At 45.3% G+C, this 21,425-nt stretch overlaps 1 protein-coding gene across 4 annotated transcripts in view; it reads left to right on the forward strand.

Annotated features, from left to right (window-relative positions):
- Positions 1-21,425, forward strand: part of VTA1 (vesicle trafficking 1) — an 82,876-nt gene that overhangs the window by 45,446 nt on the left and 16,005 nt on the right. For all 4 annotated transcript variants that reach the window (XM_037894898.2, XM_037894899.2, XM_037894900.2 and 1 more), the window contains 2 exons: positions 8,597-8,764; positions 13,934-14,014. In XM_037894898.2, the coding sequence (XP_037750826.1) occupies positions 8,597-8,764; positions 13,934-14,014 (249 nt within the window). The remainder of the gene's footprint in view (positions 1-8,596; positions 8,765-13,933; positions 14,015-21,425) is intronic.

Consider the following 21,425-nt stretch of genomic DNA (forward strand, 5'->3'; position numbering starts at 1 on the left):
TTAAACACTATGTGGCAATAAAAATGTGACTGTTAAAGAAGGCAAATATAGAATGATAGTGTTTCATTCACATGGGCTCTAGAACTGTAAATATATGGTTTGGCTATATAGATTGACAACAGAATTAGAAATATAAATATTAAATAGCTTTAAACAAGGTTTTTGTAAAACTACAGAAGTCCTAATATTTACCTTTTGAATTGCCAGTTGTTAAAAAGAAAACTATAAAATTGAAGTGTGAAGAGACTGCAATTGTTTTATTACATAGTTTTTAAACATTCTTAGCCATGTTACAAATGTTTTAAACTTAGATTGTAATTGGTGTATTTTGAGGAACAGATGGTCTAATTTTACTAGCATTGATTTACTGTAAAAGATTTGCATTTCAGATTTGTGTTCAGATCCCATACTTAAAACAGTTCTTGAATGAAAAATTCTGATCCAGCATCTTAAAAATAACTGTTTATCTCTTGTATCAACTACTTTTCAATCCTGTGCAGTAATATTACAACTAAAGATTACATAAAAAGGCCATATTGAGTCAGACCAATGGTCCATCTAGCCCAGTGGCCAGATGCTGCAGAAGAAATGAACAGAACAGGGCAATTCTTGAGTGATTCAGCCAGTCATCCAGTTGCAGCATCTGGCAGTCAGAGGTTTAGGGATACCTAGAGTATGGGATTGCATCGCTGACCATCTTGAGTAATGGCCATTGATGAACCTATCCTCCATAAATTTATCTAAGTTTTTTTTTTTAACCCAGTTATACTTTTGGCCTTCACAACATATCATGGCAATGGGTTCCACAGGTTGACTATGCGTGGTGTGAAGAAATACTTCCTAATGTTTGTTTTAAACCTGCTGCCAGTTAATTTCTATCAGTTCCCTGCTTAGCTATCTCTTTTCTAAGGTGAACAATCCCAGTCTTCTTAATCTGTCCTCAGATGGAAGCTCTTTCATACCCCTAATCATTCTTGTTGCCTTTCTCTACTTTTTCCAATTCTAATGTATCTTTTTTTGACTGGGGCAACCAAGAACTGCACGCAGTATTCAAGGTGAGGGCATACCATAGATTTATATAAATGGCATTATATTATCTGTCTTCTTATATATCCCTTTCCTAATGGTTCCTAACATTCTGTTAGGTCTTTTTTGACAACCGCTGCACATTGAACAGATGTTTTCAGAGAACTATTCACAATGACTAAGATCTTTTTTGCATGGTAACAGCTAATTTAACCCCATCATTTTGTTTGGATAGTTGGGATTGTGTGTTCCAATGTGCACTATTTTGCACTTACCAGCATTGAATTACATCTGCTATTTTGTTGCTTAGTCCACCAGTTTTATGATATCCCTTTGTAATTCTTTGCAGTCAACTTTGGATTTAACTTTCTTGAATAATATTGTATCATCTACAAATTTTACCACCTCACTGTTAATCACCTTTTCTAGATTGTTTAAGAATGTGTTGAACAGCTCTGGTTTTAATACAGAACCTTGGGGGATCCTGCTATTTACCTCTCTCTACTGTGAAAATTGACCATTTATTCTGACTTTTTTTTTCTGATCTTTTAACCAGTTACTGACCTATGAGAGGACCTTCTCGCTTATCCCATGACTGCTTACTTTGCTAAAGAGCCTTTGGTGAGGGACCTTATGAAAGACTTTCTGAAAGTCCAAGTACACTATATCCACTGGATCCCCTTTGTCCACATGCTTGTTCAAATCCACAAAATATTCTAATAGATTGGTGAGGCATGATGTCCCTTGACAAAAGCCATGTTGACTCTTGTAAAACGTATCATGTTTATCTTTATATCTGACAATTCTGTTGTTTACTAAAGTTTCAACCAATTTGCCTGGTACTGCTGTTAGACTTACTGGCCTGTAAATGCCAGGATTGGCTCTGGAGCCTTTTTAAAAAATCGGTATAACATTAGGTGTCATCCAGTCATCTGGTACTGAGGCTGATTTAAATGATAGATTACATACCACAGTTAGTAGTTTTCCAATTTCATATTTGAGTTTCTTCAGAACTCTTGGGTGAATAGCATCTGATCCTGGTGATTTATTACTGTTTAATTTATCAATTTGTTCCAAAACCTCCTCTGGTGACACTTCAATCTGGAACAGTTCCTCAGATTTGTCACCTAAAAAGAACGGCTCAGGTTTGGGAATCTCCCTCATATCCTCTGTGGTGAAGACCAGTGCAAAGAATTCCTTTAGCATCTTTTCAACAGCTTATCTTCCTTGAGTGCTCTTTTAGCACCTTTATCGTATAGTTGCCTCACTGAGTGTTTTGACAGTCTTCCTGCTTCTGATGTACTTAAACAAAATTTCTCTGTGTGTTTGTGTCTTTTGCTAGTCGCTCTTTGAATTCTTTTTTTGCCTGCCTAATTATACTTTTACACTTGACTTGCCAGAGGATTTGACTTCCATTTTTTAAATGATGCCTTTTGCTAGTTTGGTTAGCCATGGTGGCATTTTTTTGGCCCTCTTACTGTGTTTTGTTTTATTTGTTTGTTTGTTTGTTTTATTTATTGGGGGGGGGGGGGTATACATATAGTTTGAGCCTCTATTATGGTATTTTTAAAAAAAGTTTCCAGGCAGTTTGCAGGCGTTTGACTCTTGTGCCTGTTCCTTTTAATTTCCATTTAACTAGCTTCCTCATTTTTGTGTAGTTCCCCTTTTTGAAATTAAATGCTACTGTGGTGGATTTATGCAGTATTTTCCCCCCTACAAGGATGTTAACTTTAATTCCATTATGGTTGCTGTGATTGGGCTGTTCAGCTATATTCACCTCTCGGACCAGATCCTGTGCACCACTTAGGACTAAATCAAGAATTGCCTCTCCTTGTTTGGGTGCTAGGACTATTTGTTCCAAGAAGCAGTCGTTAATTGTGTCTAGAAATGTTATCTCTGCATTCCAGCCTGAGGTGACATGTATCCAGCCAATATGGGAATAGTTGAAATCCCCCATTAATACTGGGTTTTCTGTTTTTGGAGCCTCTCTAATCTCCCTGAGCATTTCACAATCACCATCAGCTAGTCAGGAGGTTGGTAGTATATTCCTTCTGCTATACCCTTATTATTTAAGCATGGAATTTCAATTCACAGAGATTATGTGGTACTGTTGATTCATTTAACATTTTTGCTATATGTGACTCTGCTTTCTTTCACATATAGTGCCACTCACTCACTAGAGCGACTTACTCTCATTCCTATATATTTTGTACCCTCATATTAATGTGTCCCATTAATTTTCTTTGTTCTGCCAAGTTCCTGTCATGCCGGCTATATCAATATCTTCATTTAATACCAGGCACTCAAGTTCACCCATCATAGTACTTAGAGTTCTAGCATTTGTATACAAGCACTTATAAAATTGTGCTCCTCCACACACACACCCAGCCCTTAGTTTAAAAACTCTTCTACCACCTTTTTAATTTTATATGCCAGCAGTATAGTTCTGTTTTGGTTTAGGTAGAGCCCTTCCTGTATAGGCTCCTCCTTTCCTCAAAGGTTCCCCAGTTCCTAGTAAACTTAAATCCTTCCTTTCAACTCCATTGTCTCATCCATGCATTGAGACCCTGCAGTTCTGCCTATCTAACTAGCCCTGCTCATGGAACTGGAAGTATTTGAAAGAATACAGTCCAGAATCTCCATGATAGCAATCAATTACCTAGCAGTCTAAATTTGACCTCCAGGACCTCTCTCCTATCTCTCCCTGTGTCATTGGTACCTACATGAACCACAACCACTGGCTCCTCCCCAGCACTACACATAAATTTATCTAGATATCTTGAGAGGTCCATAATCTTCACACGTGCAGGAAATTCACCATACAGTTCTCCTGGTCATCACAAAACCAACTATCTGTATTTCTAATAATCAAATCCCCCATTACTATTATTTGTCTCTTCCTAATAACTTGGAGGGGTACCTAAGTGCAAGAGTGTACCGTCACATCATCTGTAAGGAGGGTCCCAAGGATGGGCTCATTTCCCTCTGCCTCAGCTTGTTGTCCAAGCCTGAGACTTTCATCTTCCTCAACAGCACAGAGGCTGTCAGACTGGGAGTGGAACCACTCTACAATGTCCCTGAAAGTCTCATCTATATAGATTATAAAGCACTGTAATTTTTTGCTTCCTTCATTTTGGACAGGTAAAAATTTAAACATATGACATTGCAGAAAGGAAAGAATACTTTTCATGTTCTGGTGATTAATTTGATTGAGCTTGTGCATCTAATAAAAGAAGTTCATTTTATAAAAAGATGGCTTTGTTTAAGAGCACAAGATGAGTTTAGCTCATTGCATTACGAGTTTTCAATTTTAGAAAGTGTGTATTGGAGAGGGGTGGGACACCTGGAATTGCTCTGCTTACTGTATGTAGGCTGTGTGCATATGGAGACTAATTTTTCAGTAGTGAACATGCATGAAACTGTGCTTAATTTTCCGTATACAAATTGAATATTTGCACATGCCCCAATAAATGAATATCCCTCTTTCTGGGATGCTTTGTATATATATGTATCTTATTGGAGACTACCTATTATTATGTTTGCCCAAATTTTCCCATTTTAAGACCCTGGTTTCAGTTGCTTGTAATTTGGGCATGTACACACTACAAACGTAAGTGACCTGTACTGGCGCAACTTACAGCCACCACAGTAATTACTGCAATGGTTCATGTCCACACTGCCCTCCTTCTGTTGGTGGTGCACATCCTCACCAGGAGCACTTCCACCGACTTAAAAGGGGCAGTGTGGGGGACTGAGAGCCCAGGCTGTCTGCTCCATCCAAGTTGGGATCCTGGGCAGCAGGGTGGGAGGGAGCTGGGAGCCCATCAGGCAACCCAGATGACAGCTTGGGTGGGAGCTGGAGCCAGGGGTGAGAGCAGGGAGCTTGGGCAGCAGCCTGGCTGAGAGCAGTGAGCCCAGGGACACTAACTGGAGCACCCCACCCATCCCAGGGTGACAGCGTAAGCTGTGAGCAGCCTTCCTGTCAATTTCATGGCTCCAGCATGGAGTCATGAAATTGACAGAAGAATGACAGCCAACAACCAATGTAAGTAACCTGTAGTGTCTACACGGATGCTGCATTGCCCTAACTACACTGATGTAAGCCCTATGCCTCTCATGGACATGGAGATATGGTGGTATAGTACGGCACTTATATTAGAGCAAGGCTGTAGTGTGTACACTGACATAATTAAGTCGACATAAGCTCCCTTGCATCAACCTAAATCTGTAGTATAAACCAGGTCTTTGCAAAACTTTAACTATTTGGTTGAAATTTTCAATGCTACTTGTCCTTCTCATGCTGAATTGGTCAGGATAATTTCAGCCAAAATGGTTCAGCTATTTCTGAGAACAAGGTTAGGGAAAAATACATTATTTTGTCTGTGTTAAAAAAATTCTGGTGACCTTTCTTTGAAAAGCTGTAGTGCCCCATGTTTTGGATTGGGACTGCCAAAACTGCCCAAATTTGGCCAAGTTACAAGCCTTGTTAAAAAAAAAAAAAAAAATCACAATTCATACGTGCTTGGAGACTTGCTAGACCTTTGCAGCTAAATTCCCTGAAGATTCTGTGCACAATGAGCATGCTCCAGCCTGAGGCAAAGTAGGATTTTCCCCTCTGATTGCAGTTCTGGGCTGGGCCAGGAACTGGAACGGAGATCAGCAAGCCTGTTTTCCTGAACTCTGTGACCCCCTGCTGGTCCAAGGCACCACATAGACGGAAACTTCCTTATATGACTGGAGTAGGCTGGAGTAGATTAGGACAGCAAGCCCTGGCGGGGCAGGGATACGGGAGGCGGGGGGGACTAGGATTAACTTGGTAATGAGACTTGGAGCTGGGAGGAGATAGGTGACATGATCTGTGGGGGGATGACTGGAGGCTGGGCGTGGGAAAGAGACAGATCAGATGTGGCACTGGTTGAGTGGGGGAGCTGGGAGCGGAGGAGAGACTGGGACTGGTTAGGCAGTGAGAATGGGATTGGGATGAGTAGGAGATTAAAGGAAGAGAACAGATTGTCATCATTAAGGATGTTGAATGATGCTTAGCAGAACTGGATTCTAGCCCTGTCTCTGCCACAGAATTCCTGTGTGATGCTGTGTCCTCTTTTTCTGGGTGTTCAGCCTGAGTCCCTAATGCCTGAATTGTAGAAGTGTTGACACTTAGAGTTGCAGTTGAAGTTTATGGGAGTATGACAAACTGGGAATATGTCTGTTATTTCTTATGAATATCTGTTTCCTTATTCAGTTGTGTATTGCTGCCTGCCTGAATGCGTAGAGTTAAATCAAAGGAGGCTTTAAAGGGGTTGTTGAGAGGCCAAGCAGGAAAGGTAATGTAGTGACAGGATAAGACAGCCTCATAGGTACCTACCTTCAAGGGATTTAAGATAACAATGGCTGGGCCATCATTGGAGGAGAGAAGTTACCTAGATGGCTCCATCCAGGTGAGAATGTTTTACCCTTCCCAAGGCTAAACCTATAATCAAAGTTTTTTATTTGTGCTATGCCTAGTCTTTTTCTACCTGTTTTAACACACCTTACCTTTGCTCCTGTGAATGTTAGCCAGATTGCACTGCAGTGGTGGTGAACTAGCAAGAAATATAGAATAAAGGAAAATCTCTGCATCTTTAGGATTGTGTTTGCCTGCAAAAAATCTACCTTAAGTTTGTTGTAGAGGTCAGACATCTGTAGCAATGAATTACAAGATGCAGATGAGAAAAAATAATTTTTAGAAGGTAGAAGAATTTTAAGATGTTCTGTGCTTTTCTGTTACATTTTGGAAACAATACTAGCCACTTTGTTTATAGCTTTCTCATAAAAATGCATTTTTATATGTTTAAACACCGGCAATATAGTGAATGCAACAGTGATGGCTTAAGTGTAAAATAATGCATTTATGAATAAACTTATACAAGTCACAAAGTATAATGACAGTATTAGACTTATTGACAAACACAGCCATCAGGCATATGGTGTTTTATTCCTTCTTATGTTTTCAACTGTATTTGAAGGTGGCAGTGAAAGACTACTAGGACTAACTTAGTTACAAAATTACCAGAAAAATCATTTTTATTGTAACTATATTTAAAATCAGACTAGAAAAGAACTTCATGGGATAGCTTTTCTTCTTGATGCACACATTTAAATCCCATACATATGATGCTCACCTCAGAAAAATATACATATACAAATTTTGATAGGGAGTTGAGAAGGCAGATAACTTTAAAAAAAAAAAAAGAGGTTTTTCCATGGAATGTATTTTTAGAGTTTTATACTTTTAAAGTAGTGATATCTTAGTCTAAATCTAGTAATACGCTCATACAGATATTGTCAATTTCAGCTATTCTACCTTTAGTTTTCTGTAGTAGTAAAGGATATTGTGAAAGGAAATAGAAAGTGGTATTTGTGTACTCTTTTTAGTAAAGTTAGCTGTCCTACATGTAACTCATATTATACCCTTTCTCTGTTTATTTCAAAAGCCTTAAGTGGGGCAAAATCTCACTTCCATCAGTTGACTCTCCAATTTTCATTACTAGACACTAATATTTACATACTTGATCAGATCTTCTATAGCTGGAGACCAGAATGCACTTCGTAAAGAATTTTAAAATAACCACATTTTACACGATCTAAATACAACTCTATGCTCTTATGTTCTTTCCGCTGTCTTTGATGCACCAGCAGTTAACAAACACTATTCCCAGAACTGTGCTTGTTCCTGCTGACCTTTCTAATCATGCAGATGCACACCTCCAATAAATGAAACAGAGCTTTGTTGGCTTGAGCACCACTAGAAATCTAGGAACAGAAACAACTTCTTAATAAAATGGCACAGGTAGGATAAATTATGCTTGGTGCAGGTCTGGCCATACTTAGCTTCTAGATTGGATCTTTAAGGTTATATGCCAATTAGAAGCCAGGATATTTTTAAAGAGGTAACTATTAGCTTTGCACTAAATAGGCCAGCCATTCATATGCTAATGCAGGAAGTTCTGCAGGCAGGGCCATGGATCAGCTGACCAAATGTCTCATAAGCCCTCTTTAATGTTACTTCCTTCGCAAATTTTCTCTTGTTTTTTTCTCTTTGCTTTCTTTTCATTTCTCATTTTAATCTTCTTAACATTTTCCTCGCGAATATACATGCCATATAAAAGAGAGTGCCTTATACAATGTAGTGTGTTCATTCAAATATATTCATTATTACACACTGTTTGTACTCTTTGTCAAACTGTTTTTAATTCTGTATAATTTATATGCTAAAACTTAAGGATTCAGAAAAATAAAACCACAAGGTTGTACATATTCAGCCCAGTGATGACATGCATTCTCTTTCAAACATCTGTCTACAGCTCTATACATTAAGCATGTGAGCTCCCAGAACTTATCCCATGATGCACTTGTACTTCTATAGAGCGTTATTTGATTTTTTTTGTTGTTGTTAAACCATTCATTTTATAACTTTATAAGATGTTATCCGATAGGGAAGTCAAGGCGGATTATTGTTGCAGAAATAAATGGTAGTTTATATGTTTGCACAAAATAAGAATTAATAGAGCCCTTTTCTGTATCTTAACAGATGCTGAAAGTGAAGACGCTAGTTCATCTGCTCTACCTACCCAAGTATCTCGGCCATCATCATCTACATACGATGCAAATGTGCCAACTAGTAATTATACTGGCATACATATCCCACCTGGTGCACATGCTCCAGCCAACACTCCAGCTGAAGTACCTCATAGCACAGGTATGTCACATTATATCCAAGAACACAGATTTACTTTTACTGTGAGGTGCTTTGCTATTCCATTGTAGCCTCCTTTCCAGTTATATGTAAAGTATAATAAGGCTGCAATATTGTATATGTGTTAGAACAGAGGCAACTTTTATAGTTAATACTTCATAAATTACCATGCTAATCCTCATGTTTTTGGACACTTGTGACTTTCTGAAACTTTCACTTGTTGGGCTGAAACTTTCTATAATTGGTCTCTGCTTGAAAGTGATTTTTGTTAAAAGTTTGGCAAAATGGTGTTGGTCTTTGACTAGAGGGGATAGTGACAAGAATTTACTTTTCCCATTATTAACAAATATTTCATAGAATCATAGAATATCAGGGTTGGAAGGGACCTCAGGAGATCTAGTCCAACCCCCTGCTCCAAGCAGGGCCGATCCCCAATTAAATCATCCCAGCCAGGGCTTTGTCAAGCCTGACCTTAAAAACTTCTAAGGAAGGAGATTCCACCACCTCCCTAGGTAACGCATTCCAGTGTTTCACCACCCTCCTAGTGAAAAAGTTTTTCCTAATATCCAACCTAAATCTCCCCCACTGCAACTTGAGACCATTAGTCCTTGTTCTGTCATCTGCTAACACTGAGAACAGTCTAGAGCCATCCTCTTTGGAACCCCCTTTCAGGTAGTTGAAAGCAGCTATCAAATCCCCCCTCATTCTTCTCTTCCATAGACTAAACATCCCCAGTTCCCTCAGCCTCTCCTCATAACTCATGTGTTCCAGTCCCCTGATCATTTTTGTTGCCCTCCGCTGGACGTTTTCCAATTTTTCCACATCCTTCTTGTAATTTGGGGCCCAAAACTGGACACAGTACTCCAGATGAGGCCTCACCAGTGTCGAATAGAGGGGAACGATCACGTCCCTCGATCTGCTGGCAATGCCCCTACTTATACATCCCAAAATGCCATTGGCCTTCTTGGCAACAAGGGCACACTGTTGACTCATATCCAGCTTCTCGTCCACTGTAGCCCCTAGGTCCTTCTCTGCAGAACTGCTGCCTAGCCATTTGGTCCCTAGTCTGTAGCGGTGCATTGGATTCTTCCGTCCTAAGTGCAGGACTCTGCATTTGTCCTTGTTGAACCTCATCATATTTCTTTTGGCCCAATCCTCCAGTTTGTCTAGGTCCCTCTGTATCCTATCCCTACCCTCCAGCATATCTGCCTCTCCTCCCAGTTAAGCGTCATCTGCAAACTTGCTGAGGGTGCAATCCACACCATCCTCCTGATCATTTATGAAGATATTGAACAAAAGTGGCCCCAGGACCTACCCTTGGGGCACTCCACTTGATACCTGCTGCCAATTAGACCTGGATCCATTGATCACTACCCGTTGAGCCCGACAATCTAGCCAGCTTTCTATCCACCTTATAGTCCATTCATCCAGCCCATACTTCTTTAACTTGCTGGCAAGAATACTGTGGGAGACAGTGTCAAAAGCTTTGCTAAAGTCAAGGAACGACACGTCCACTGCTTTCCCTTCATCCACAGAACCAGTTATCTCGTCATAGAAGGCAATTAGATTAGTCAGGCGTGATTTGCCCTTGGTGAATCCATGCTGACTGTTCCTGATCACTTTCCTCTAAGTGCTTCAGAATTGATTCCTTGAGGACCTGCTCCATGATTTTTCCAGGGACTGAGGTGAGGCTGACTGGCCTGTAGTTCCCAGGATCCTCCTTCTTCCCTTTTGTAAAGATGGGCACTGCATTAGCCTTTTTCCAGTCATCCGGGACTTTCCCCGATCGCCATGAGTCTTCAAAGATTTGTGGACAAGTCAATGAAAGTATCTACTCTGTGGGCAAGTGGCAGTCAAAAAATCTAACCAAAATGCAGAGTGCTAAGAAAGGTCTAGAAAATATGACTGAAATATTAAAATGTATTGATTTAAATCTCTGTACATCCTCAGTTGGAATACAGTGCTTAGTTCTCGTGACCCATCTCAAAGAGATGTAAAAGAAATAGAAGGGGCATAGGAAGGCTCCCATACGAGGAGAAATTTAAAAGATTGAAAAGAAATTTACTTAAGAGAGCAGAGGAATAAGGGGACAGGATAGAGGTATATACCAATTAATGAATGTGATACAGAAGGTGAATTGGACACTCCCACTTGCCATTTCTCATTATACAAGATTAAGAAGACCATCAATAGAATTAAAAGGCAACACATTTATAACTGATAAAAGGAAACACTGTTGACATTGTGCATAATTAGCCTTTGGCAACACATTATCACAAGATGTAAAAAAGATGTTTATATGGGTAGTGGGTACACTCACAGTTAAAACAGAATAAGCAAAATTGTTTACCCTAAAAGATATAAAACCCTCATAGTGTGGACATAGCATATCCATTCGCTGACAAAGCTAATGGTGAAAGTTCCCATGTGGGCAATTAAATCTGTTCCAATTGGTAAAAGTGCACAAGAGGTTGAGTTATTCTAATGCATCTTTGGAGCTTTGCAACTCCCATTTGAATACCTCCATTGATGCCTGGTTTATTAACTTTTCTCATCTTCAAATCTCTCCACCCAGATACATCCTTTTCCTACGTTTGGGACCATATCTAATGGAGTGTCTTCGCCCTTCTGCTCTTCCAACAATGCTATGCTTGCTGCCCTGTTCACTGAAAAGCAGCTATGAAACTGTCAAGTGTGTCAATTTCACTTAGCTGCTCCACAGCAAGGAGCCTGCCAGCCCTGGGAGCCCCAGCTGGAGTCAGGATTCTCAGGGTTGCTAGGCTCCATGCTCCAGCTCGGGTTCTGTTGGCTGGCAGGCTACCTTTTGACGTGAGGGGAGCCTGTAAGGGGTTGGAAGGCTCCCTGCCATAGAGCCTAGCAGCACCAAGAGTCCTGGCTCCAGCGATGGCACCCAAGATTCTCTCCTATCTTTCCAGTATAACTTCTTTGTCTTTCTCTACTTACTCCTATTGCAGCATGCATTGTTCCTCTGGTTGTGTCACCTGTGATTGGCTCTTTTTTAAGACTTTTCTTTCTTCACTCAGTTTCCATGTGCCTGGCTGTATCCACTCTTCTGTCCTTGATCATCTTGATCCAAGTGAAGTTATTGCAGCTTCCCATCAGACATCTCTAAAGCAAGCCCATTGTTCCTCTATATCATCATTTGTTACCTGCAATTCTTCAGATTCATTGGACTGCTGGATTTTAAACTCCCTCCTTCCATCAAATATCATCTCTTTTCTTGTTAACTTGTCTTTTAGCTTGATTCTAACTGTTCCAATGGCAAGGTAGTGGTTACTTCCTGCATCAGAATTTTTAAAAGATCTTGCATCCTGCAGTGATCATCTGTGCCATCTGTTTAGGCAGCGTTATCCAATTGTTTCTCAGCAGTTCCATCATTTGACTTGCCTGGTAGTTTGTGTTTCCTGAGATGAGGGGAAAGTACCCCCACCAATGGCACAAGTTATACATGCTGCACATTTCAATGAATCTTTTACCAATCTGCCCCTCAATTCCATGTCTATGAAGTGATCAGATCCGAGGCTGCCATTACCACCTTGAGCATTCATATCACCCAGAACTACATCATAAGCATAGACCTGGTTTAGTACATCTTGCAACTTGTTGTAGAATGCACCCTTTGCTTGTTCATCATGATCATTGGTAAGTGTGTAACACTGGATGGTAGTTACTTAGCATGATTTGTAACAAAACGTGCTCTTATAATTCATGAGTTGACTGGTTCCCATTCTTGTAGAGCTTGTGTTGCCTTTTGGTCAAGGACTATTCCAACTATCTCTTTAGGAGTATCATGAATAGAGTACCATGATACCAAGTGAATTGATTTCAGAGTAACAGCCGTGTTAGTCTGTATTCGCAAAAAGAAAAGGAGTATTTGTGGCACCTTAGAGACTAACCAATTTATTTGAGCATAGTGAGCTGTAGCTCATGAAAGCTTATGCTCAAATAAATTGGTTAGTCTCTAAGGTGCCACAGGTACTCCTTTTCTTTCAACTGAATTGAGTATTCCACATTCAGTCCATCTCATTTTCTTCCTCTGGGAATACCATTATTGAATTGAGTCTGACTCTTAATTACTTGACTCAGTTTCACAGTGAACCCACATGGTTTTCACATTCCAACACCTAATTTTAGCTGTTAGGATCTCTTGTTTCAGGTGATGAACTCCTTAACAGGTTTCGTCTACCACCGTCAGACCTCCATTTGAACTCAGTGATTCCAAAAGGCTGAGGTCTCCTTCAAGCTAGCTAACTGAGACAGACTCTCCTGTATCTGGGTTTTTCCATAACTACAACTTTTTTAGATAAACTGGTAGTTCATCTGACTCACAACCTTAGATCCATGACTCCTTATCCTATATGGGGTTCCTTCATCCACCATCCGAGACACACAACTGGTAGTTTAGGATGCCCCAGGGTAATGGCATGGTTGTAGGGTAATAAGGGGTTGTCTGCATGTGTTGGGGGGGGGGGGGGGAGTTATCTCAGGGGTCAGAGAAAGATTTGAGATAGAGAAGTGCTGTCTCTCTCACTGAGAGCACAAGACTTTGGAGTGAGAATTGTATTTTCAAAGGAGCACAATCCCAGATAAAAAATGTTCCTTTTCATTATGCAACCATCATGTGGAACAACTTTTCTGTATCTCCTCATGTCTCAATCCTTAACTCTTCTTCTTGGCCTGAAATTCTTAACCCTCTTTGAGAATAAACAAATGCTACTTCTGTTCTCTCCTCCCCAATCCGTTTGCTTTCTCCTAGTTCCTTGTACTAATTTTCCCTAAAACTCTGAATCTGGTGACCACCTGTTCCCACTGGACCTTTTTTCACACCAACTTTTCCGTACCTGTTACTTCTATGAAATATTGTACTGAAATAGCTGTTCTTGAATGTGTCTTGATTTCGTCTTCATGAAAGGTGCTATTTAGAAATATTTAAACATTCGTAGCCAACAAATTATTTTTCAGAAGCACTTTATAAATGTTTCTGAAGTTCTCCTAAAGTTTCCTTCAGTTATAATTATTTCCGATAAAAGCCAGTACGGGATTGTTTACACTGTAAGTAACACAAATAAACCTCCTGTTAACAACTTGCTTTTTAAGTCTATAATTAAAAGTAACATAGTATAATTCCACTGTTGTTTTGCTGATTTGCAGGTGTAACAAGTAATACCATTCAACCCACTCCACAGAATATCCCAGCTGTAGATCCTTCTCTTTACAATGCTCAATCTGCAGGTAAGACAATGGCATTTATGTTTTTGCTTATGACTTATTTTGCACAAAAAATAGTTTGAGGAGAAACCGAATAAAATTTCAGTAATGTTGACAATTCACAAATAAGGAGTATTGCTGTTTGGAGGTAGGGACTGCCTTTCTGTGCTTGATGCCATCACCTAGCACATTCTGAGTGCTAATGAAATGCAGACAGTTTTAAAACTGTTGTTATTACCCTGATATATAACTCTTGGCTATTACCTCATTAAATCCCCTAGCTAACCAAAGCATGGTCTGTACTTAGAACAATGTTTCTGAAAACCCCAGGTGCTGCAAAAGGTAGAGTTGGGCGATTTAGGTAGGTAATACTCATCCTCTGAATTGGTATTGAACTAATGAGCTATTATTGTGATAGGGACTTTGTGCTGCTATTTTTCAAATGAGTTTTAGAACCATCCAGTTCAGTAAAAATGATTATTCTGGTGGTGTGGCTAAATTCCATGTTGGGTAATCATGGAACATTCCACCTACCTAAAATGGCCCTCACAGGGTCAATTTAAGTTATTATTCAATTCCTTCCTAAAATAATCACACAAAAAAGACATTTCTGTAGTGTCTCTGCTGCAGAATACCTGTCGTATTTCACACCAGAGACAGCACGCTGCTGCCACTCCAGCTGAACCCCCTCCCCAGCCGAGAGAGGGGGTACCTGCCGGCCCGCTTCCCTGGATGGGGGGAGTGGAAGGACCCAGTCCCCAGATCCAGCCGCTTGCTGTTTGTCTGTGGACCCGTCTCCGGCAGAGAGGATTTCTTATCATCCGCTCCGGTATCCCTGGAATGCGAAAAAGAAAGCCCGGAACAGACAGAGAAACAGCCGTCTACTGGAGGAACACCACGCGGGGAATCTACAAAGCGCCGTGGAGGAGGCCCAAGACTGAGTAACTTTCGAACTGTGCTCTCGTGTGGGGGGAGGCCTTGACTGTGTCGTGATTGTGTTTGTAGGGACACAGGGGGTGTGGCACGGAGCTGCCCCCCGATCCATCTGTGTCCTCCCAACCCCCACACTACTATCCTCATCACTGCCCCCTCCATCGTCATTGCTGGCTGTTTAACATCTGCTTCTGGACTTAGTTGCTCGCCCTGATTCCACCGTGTGGGCCAGAAGCACCAGCCAACCAAACAGGACTCTCTGGACAAGCATATGGTGGTTCATGTGAACTCCGAGGCAACCGTCGCGGCGGGTGCCAGCGGGGAGAACCCCGGGGTGACGGAAAGTGTCCTCTCCTCCATGTTCGAGGAGATCAAGGCCCTAGATCTGACCCCTCAGGGGGAGGACGACCTTTTGCGAGCAAACCTTGATTTGGGCGACCTCACTCCACCTCTCTTTTCCCCATGCTCCCTCCCCCTAACTGCTGTTTCTGCTCCTACCTCCGAGGAGCCCCTGGACTCCTCCATCGACCCAGCCGCTGATGGCACCCCACTGACGACCACCGAGCCTGGGGCACCCCCCGTTGGTGCGGAGCAATCGATTTCCTTCCCGGGCGGGGGCCCAACAGAAGATAATCCACCTCCTGATGCTGTAGCCACTAAATCCACCACAAAGCGCATGCCCGGTATCATTGAGAGCTCCCTCCCTACCCCCTTAACCCTCGAGCCTGATCGGGAGGCGCCACCATCCAGCTGCTTGTCTCCCGAAACCCAGAACCTCGCCTCTGCCTCTGCCCCTGCCCCTGCCCCTACCCCTATCCAGTCTACCTCCTGCGATGTTATCGCCGCCCCCGGGGCTGTCTCCTTCCCTTTTCCAACCGATGACCCACAGGGAGCGGCATTTGCATTCTCCTGCCCCGACCCATTAGGGGCTGTTATTTTCCCTCCACCGCCCCCTATCGCCCCAGGGCTTGAGGCGGGCCTAGAAGCTCCAGCCCATCAGGCACCCCGTCGGGGGTCCGCACCCTGCTTGCCCGTTTTAGTGGGCCACGGGGCTGCACCAAGGGCCCCGCCAGGGAACAACTGGGAAACCGTAACCCCACCCCCCCCATGAGCTGCGAGGAGAGCTGCGGAAGTTTTTAGAGGATGTCCGTGGCTCCCGCAACAAGGTACAGCTTGCTCTCCAGCGATGGGGGGATTTTTTTCAAATCCTCCGGTCCACAAGGGCCCTCATGGGGGAAGGTAAAGGAATGGGGAAGCAGGATGCCGCGGCCTACTGGCGGGTCCGCGTCTTCCGTGACCAATTACTCACCTACGGGATGGGTCAGGGAATGTCGCGCGGCCCACTGGGTAATGCGAGCATCCCTGCCAGTGAGGATTCCACCCCCCTCCCCCCCCCACCCCCGGTCCTTCCCATGACACCTCTCACCATCACAACATTGAACACCCGGGTTGTAGGATGGCTCTCCGCAGGTCCCAGGTGCTCTCCTTCCTTCGGAAGGGAGGGTACTCTGTGATTTTCCTGCAGGAGACCCATACGGATCTGACCACCGAAGATAGTGGCGGCTGGAGTGGGGGGACAGGGTCTACTTTAGCCATTCCACGATTTGGCAGGCTGGAGTGGCGACCCTGTTCTCCCCCGACCTACGGCCCGAGGTGCTAGGGGTCGCCGAGGCCGTGCAGGGTCGCCTGCTGCATCTCCGGGCCCATATAGAGGGGCTCGTGGTTAACCTCGTTAACGTCTATGCCCCAACATCGGGCCCGGAACGGCTGCAATTCTATCAGCAGGCCTCCGCCTTCCTCGGCACCTTAGATTCTCGCGAGTGCCTGGTCCTCGGAGGGGATTTTAATACCACCCTCAAGGAGCGAGACCCCTCGGGGACCGAGCAGTGCCCGGCCGCTGCGGACATGCTCTGGGAGATAGTTGAACATCACTCCCTAGTGGACATCTGGCGTGACCACCACCCGGATGACACTTCCATGTTCACCTTTGTCGGGGTTTAAGCCCATCGGTCAAGCCACTCCCGGTTGGACCGCATTTATTTATCACGCTTCCATCTCTCACAAGCCCACTCCTCCAGCATTCGGCTGGCCCCATTTTCTGACCATCATCTAGCCACCGTGACAGCCTCCCTCTGTGCGGAGAGGCCGGGGCCGGCCTGTTGGCATTTTAACAACAGCCTGTTGGAGGATGAGGGCTTCGTGACGTCCTTCCGGGAATTCTGGCTGGCCTGGTGAGGGCAGCGGCGTGCCTTTCCCTCAGCGCGGCGATGGTGGGACCTGGGGAAGGTGCGCGCCCGGCTTTTCTGCCGCGACTACACCCGGGGCACCAGCCGACGGAGAAATGCAGCGATAGAGCAGTTGAAACTGGAGGTCTTAGAGCTGGAGAGGCGTCTGGCCGCCAGCCCCGAAGACCCACTCCTCTGCAGAGCGTGCCGGGAGAAGCGGGAGGCGCTCCGGGCCCTTGAGGGCCATCGGGCCCGGGGCGCCTTTGTTCGATCCCGCATTCGCCTCCTTCGGGCAATGGATCGCGGCTCCCGCTTCTTCTATGCCCTGGAGAAAACAAGGGGGGCCAAGAAACACGCCACCTGCCTCCTGGCAGACGATGGCACCCCCCTCACGGAACCGGCAGAGATGTGCGGTAGGGCCCGAGCCTTCTACGCAAGTCTTTTCTCCCCGGATCAACCAACCCTAGCGCTTGCAGAGTGCTTTGGGAGGAGCTCCCTACAGTCAGCGCGAGCGACCGAGACCGGCTAGAGTTGCCTGTCACTCTGGCCGAGTTCTCAGAAGCCCTCCATCGTATGCCCACTAATAAGTCTCCAGGCATGGACGGGCTGACCGTGGAGTTCTACCACGTGTTTTGGGATGTCGTCGGCCCAGACCTAATCACTGTCTGGGCCGAGTCTCTGCAGAGCAGGGTCCTCCCTCTTTCGTGCAGGCGAGCTGTGCTCGCCTTATTGCCGAAGAAGGGGGACCTCCGCGATTTACGAAATTGGCGTCCCGTCTCGCTCCTCAGCACGGACTACAAAATCGTAGCGAAAGCAATCTCGCTGCAGCTAGGGTCTGTGCTGGCGGACGTGATCCACCCAGACCAGACCTACACCGTCCCGGACCGCAGTATCTTTGATAACCTGTTTCTGGTTCGGGACCTTTTGGAACTCGGGCGTAGAGACGGTCTGTCGTTCGCCCTCCTGTCCCTAGATCAGGAGAAGGCGTTGGATAGGGTGGACCACGGGTACCTTCTGAGCACTCTGCAGGAGTGTGGCTTCGGACCCCAGTTTGTGGGTTTTCTCCGGGTGCTGTACACTTCCGCAGAGTGTCTGGTTAAGCTCAACTGGACCCTGACCAAACCGGTCAGCTTTGGGCGGGGAGCATGGCAGGGGTGCCCCCTCTCGGGCCAGCTGTACGCTCTGACGATCGAGCCCTTCCTCTGTCTCCTCCACAGGAGGTTCACAGGGTTGGTGCTGCGGGAGCCGGAGCTGCAGCTGGTCCTGTCGGCGTACGCTGATGACGTGCTCCTTGTGATCCAGGACCCCGGCGACTTGGCGCGGGTGGAGGCTTGCCAGGCCATCTGTTCGGCAGCCTCCTCTGCCCGGGTCAACTGGGTCAAGAGCTCGGGCTTGGCGGTAGGAGACTGGCGGCAGGCGAGCTCCCTCCCACCCGCGCTTCAGACCATCCGGTGGAGCGCAGGTCCGCTGCTCTACCTCGGCATTTACCTTTCTGCCACGCATCCCTCTCTGCCGGAAAACTGGGAAAATTTAGAGGGCAGGGTGATAGAGCAGCTCCGGAAATGGACGGGACTACGCCAATGTCTCTCCCTCCGAGGGAGAGCGCTGGTGCTTAATCAACTAGTTCTGTCCATGCTCTGGTACCGGCTGAACACCCTGGTCCCGGCCGCGGGTTTCCTGACCAACCTCCGGACATCGATTCTGGGGTTCTTTTGGTCAGGAACGCACTGGGCCCTTGTAGGGGTTCTTCATCTACCCCTGAAGGAAGGAGGACAGGGCCTGAAGTGTCTACACACTCAGGTCTGTGTCTTCCGCCTCCAGGCCTTACAGAGGCTCCTCTGTGGTGCAGGCAGTTCGGCTTGGAGCACACTGGCGCACGCCATCCTGCGCCGCATCCAAGGGCTCCAATATGACCGGCAGCTCTTTTATCTTCTTCTGGGAGGTCTTCCGCGAGACCTCTCCGAGCTGCCGGTCTTCTACCAGGACCTCCTCCGGACTTGGAAACTTTTTAACAACCAGGTCCGTGGCGGCCACCGAGGGGGTAGTTCTCCTCATGGAGCCCCTGCTACACAACCCCCAGCTCCATGTGCAGGTGGCGGAGTCCCGCTCGGTGCGCCAGAGCTTGATCCTGGCAGAAGTCACGAGAGTCGGAGACCTCCTGGACTACGACCGGGGAAACTGGCTGGATCCCCTGACGCTTGCCCGGCGCATGGGGCTCTCCAGACCTCGCACCCCCCGGCGCATACTTCAGGAGGCGAAGGCCACTTTGCCGCCCGCTGCTCAAGCTTACCTCGTCCGGGTCCTGCTCGAGGGCACGCCCTCTACCCCAGGCCCACCGGACCTTTTAATTGGACCCCTGCCCTGCAGACCCAATCGATCCCCTCACCCCTTCACTGCGAGCCGACTGCATGAACTGCAGCCGGTACACTTCCAAACTGCGCCAAGGAAACATCTATACACGCTCGTGCTCCACACCCTTCACGCCCTCACTCTAGTGTCCTGCCCCGACACAAAGTGGCGAGACCTTCTGCCACCTTTGGAAGGTGAGCAGCCCCGGTGGGCCAGCCTATATTCCAACTTGGTTCCGGGGCCCGTCGGGGACATCAGTTGGCAGGTCCTTCAGGGAGCTGTGAGCACGGGCACGTACTTGGCGCGGTTCAGCCCCGTCCCAGATACTTGTCCGTTTTGTGGTGTGAGGGAAACCCTGGCACACGTATATTTGGAGTGCGCCAAGCTGCAGCCCCTGTTCCAGCTCCTCACAAATCTCCTGTTACGTTTTTGGTTGCATTTTTCCCCTCACCTTTTTATTTATGCACTCCCCATCCGTGGCCTCACAAAGTCGCGGGATCTCCTAGTTAACCTCCTCCTGGTCCTGGCTAAAATGGCCATCTATAAACCAGAGAGAGGAGGTTGGCCAATGGAGCTTCCTGTGACTGTGGGGCCGTTTTCCGATCCTCGGTCTGTTCACGTATCCGGGCGGAGTTCCTCTGGGCGGCGTCCATCAACTCCCTTGATGCTTTTGAGGAGTGGTGGGCGCTGTCTGAGGTTCTCTGCTCGGTGTCCCCATCCGGGTCCCTTTGTCTGACCCTTTGATTGGGGGAGAGGGTAAGGGGCCCCAGCCATTGCTGCTGCGGACACCACCACCTCAGAGGGGTCCTTTCACACGTGGGTGCACGTGCCCCCCCCCCCCCCCGGATTGTCCACCCCACAGCCTGCCCCTCTTGTTGGGTGCTTTCAGAGGAGGGAATTGTTGGTGACACTCGGGCGCGGCGCCAGATAACTCGAGGGGGTGGAAGACCACAAGAGTCAATGAAGCCCCCTCGCTCTGGGCCACCAGGTAACTCGGAAGGGTGGAAGACCACGAGAGTCGAGGAAGCCCCCAGCTCTGGGCCCAGGCAAGCTTGAACACTTCCCTCCCCTGAAGCTAATGAGAAAACAATTGTGATTGGTTGCTGTGTTACACATTGCATATGCTGCTGTTTTTACTTTGTAAGTGTGTTATGCAAATAAAAACATGTTTTGCTTCAAAAAAAAAAAATTACTCTCCTGTAGCCATCTGGCCCGACCTTGTCACAGTGTATAAAATCGTTCTACTGTATTTTCCGCTGCATGCATCCGATGAAGTGGGCTGTAGCCCACGAAAGCTTATGCGTAAATAAATGTATTAGTCTGTAAGGTGCCACAAGTACTCCTGTTCTTTTTTCAATAAACTGAGAGACCTAATTAAAGGTGGTGTGGTACATTATTAATTAAAATACATTTTTTTCTTTGAGATATGAAAAGACTCCTTAGCAGTCTGCTCTTTGAGTATAATTAGGATTGGAAGGATTAGATTTTTTTGTTGGTACATATCAGGAAATATCAATCTACAAACTAGCAAAAAAATTACCATCAACGATAATCTAAATTTATAGATAAGCAAAGTAAAAAAAAAAAAATGCTGTTTGAGAACTTATTAGTGTTTGATGTAAGGATACTTACTGTGTATATTTTGATGTGATATTGACCATTTTTGTTTTAACAATATTAAAGCTTTAACTTTTTGGATATCAGGGTCTACTGTCATTAAAAATTGTTTGATCTCCCATTAATTTCCCACATCGGTGAAAACTTAAATTGATAAAAATAAAAAAAAGCTTTAAAATAAGCATTGATTTCATCCATCAAAATTACATTAAAAAATCAAATTCTGCCAAGCCTAAGTATAATGAATTAAAAGACATTAACTGGAATTTCGTATTTGAGGTTGTTGTCACATGAGGATGCCACATAACAAT

The sequence above is a fragment of the Chelonia mydas genome, chromosome 3 (genome assembly GCF_015237465.2).
Source record: "Chelonia mydas isolate rCheMyd1 chromosome 3, rCheMyd1.pri.v2, whole genome shotgun sequence".
NCBI lineage: Eukaryota > Metazoa > Chordata > Testudines > Cheloniidae > Chelonia > Chelonia mydas.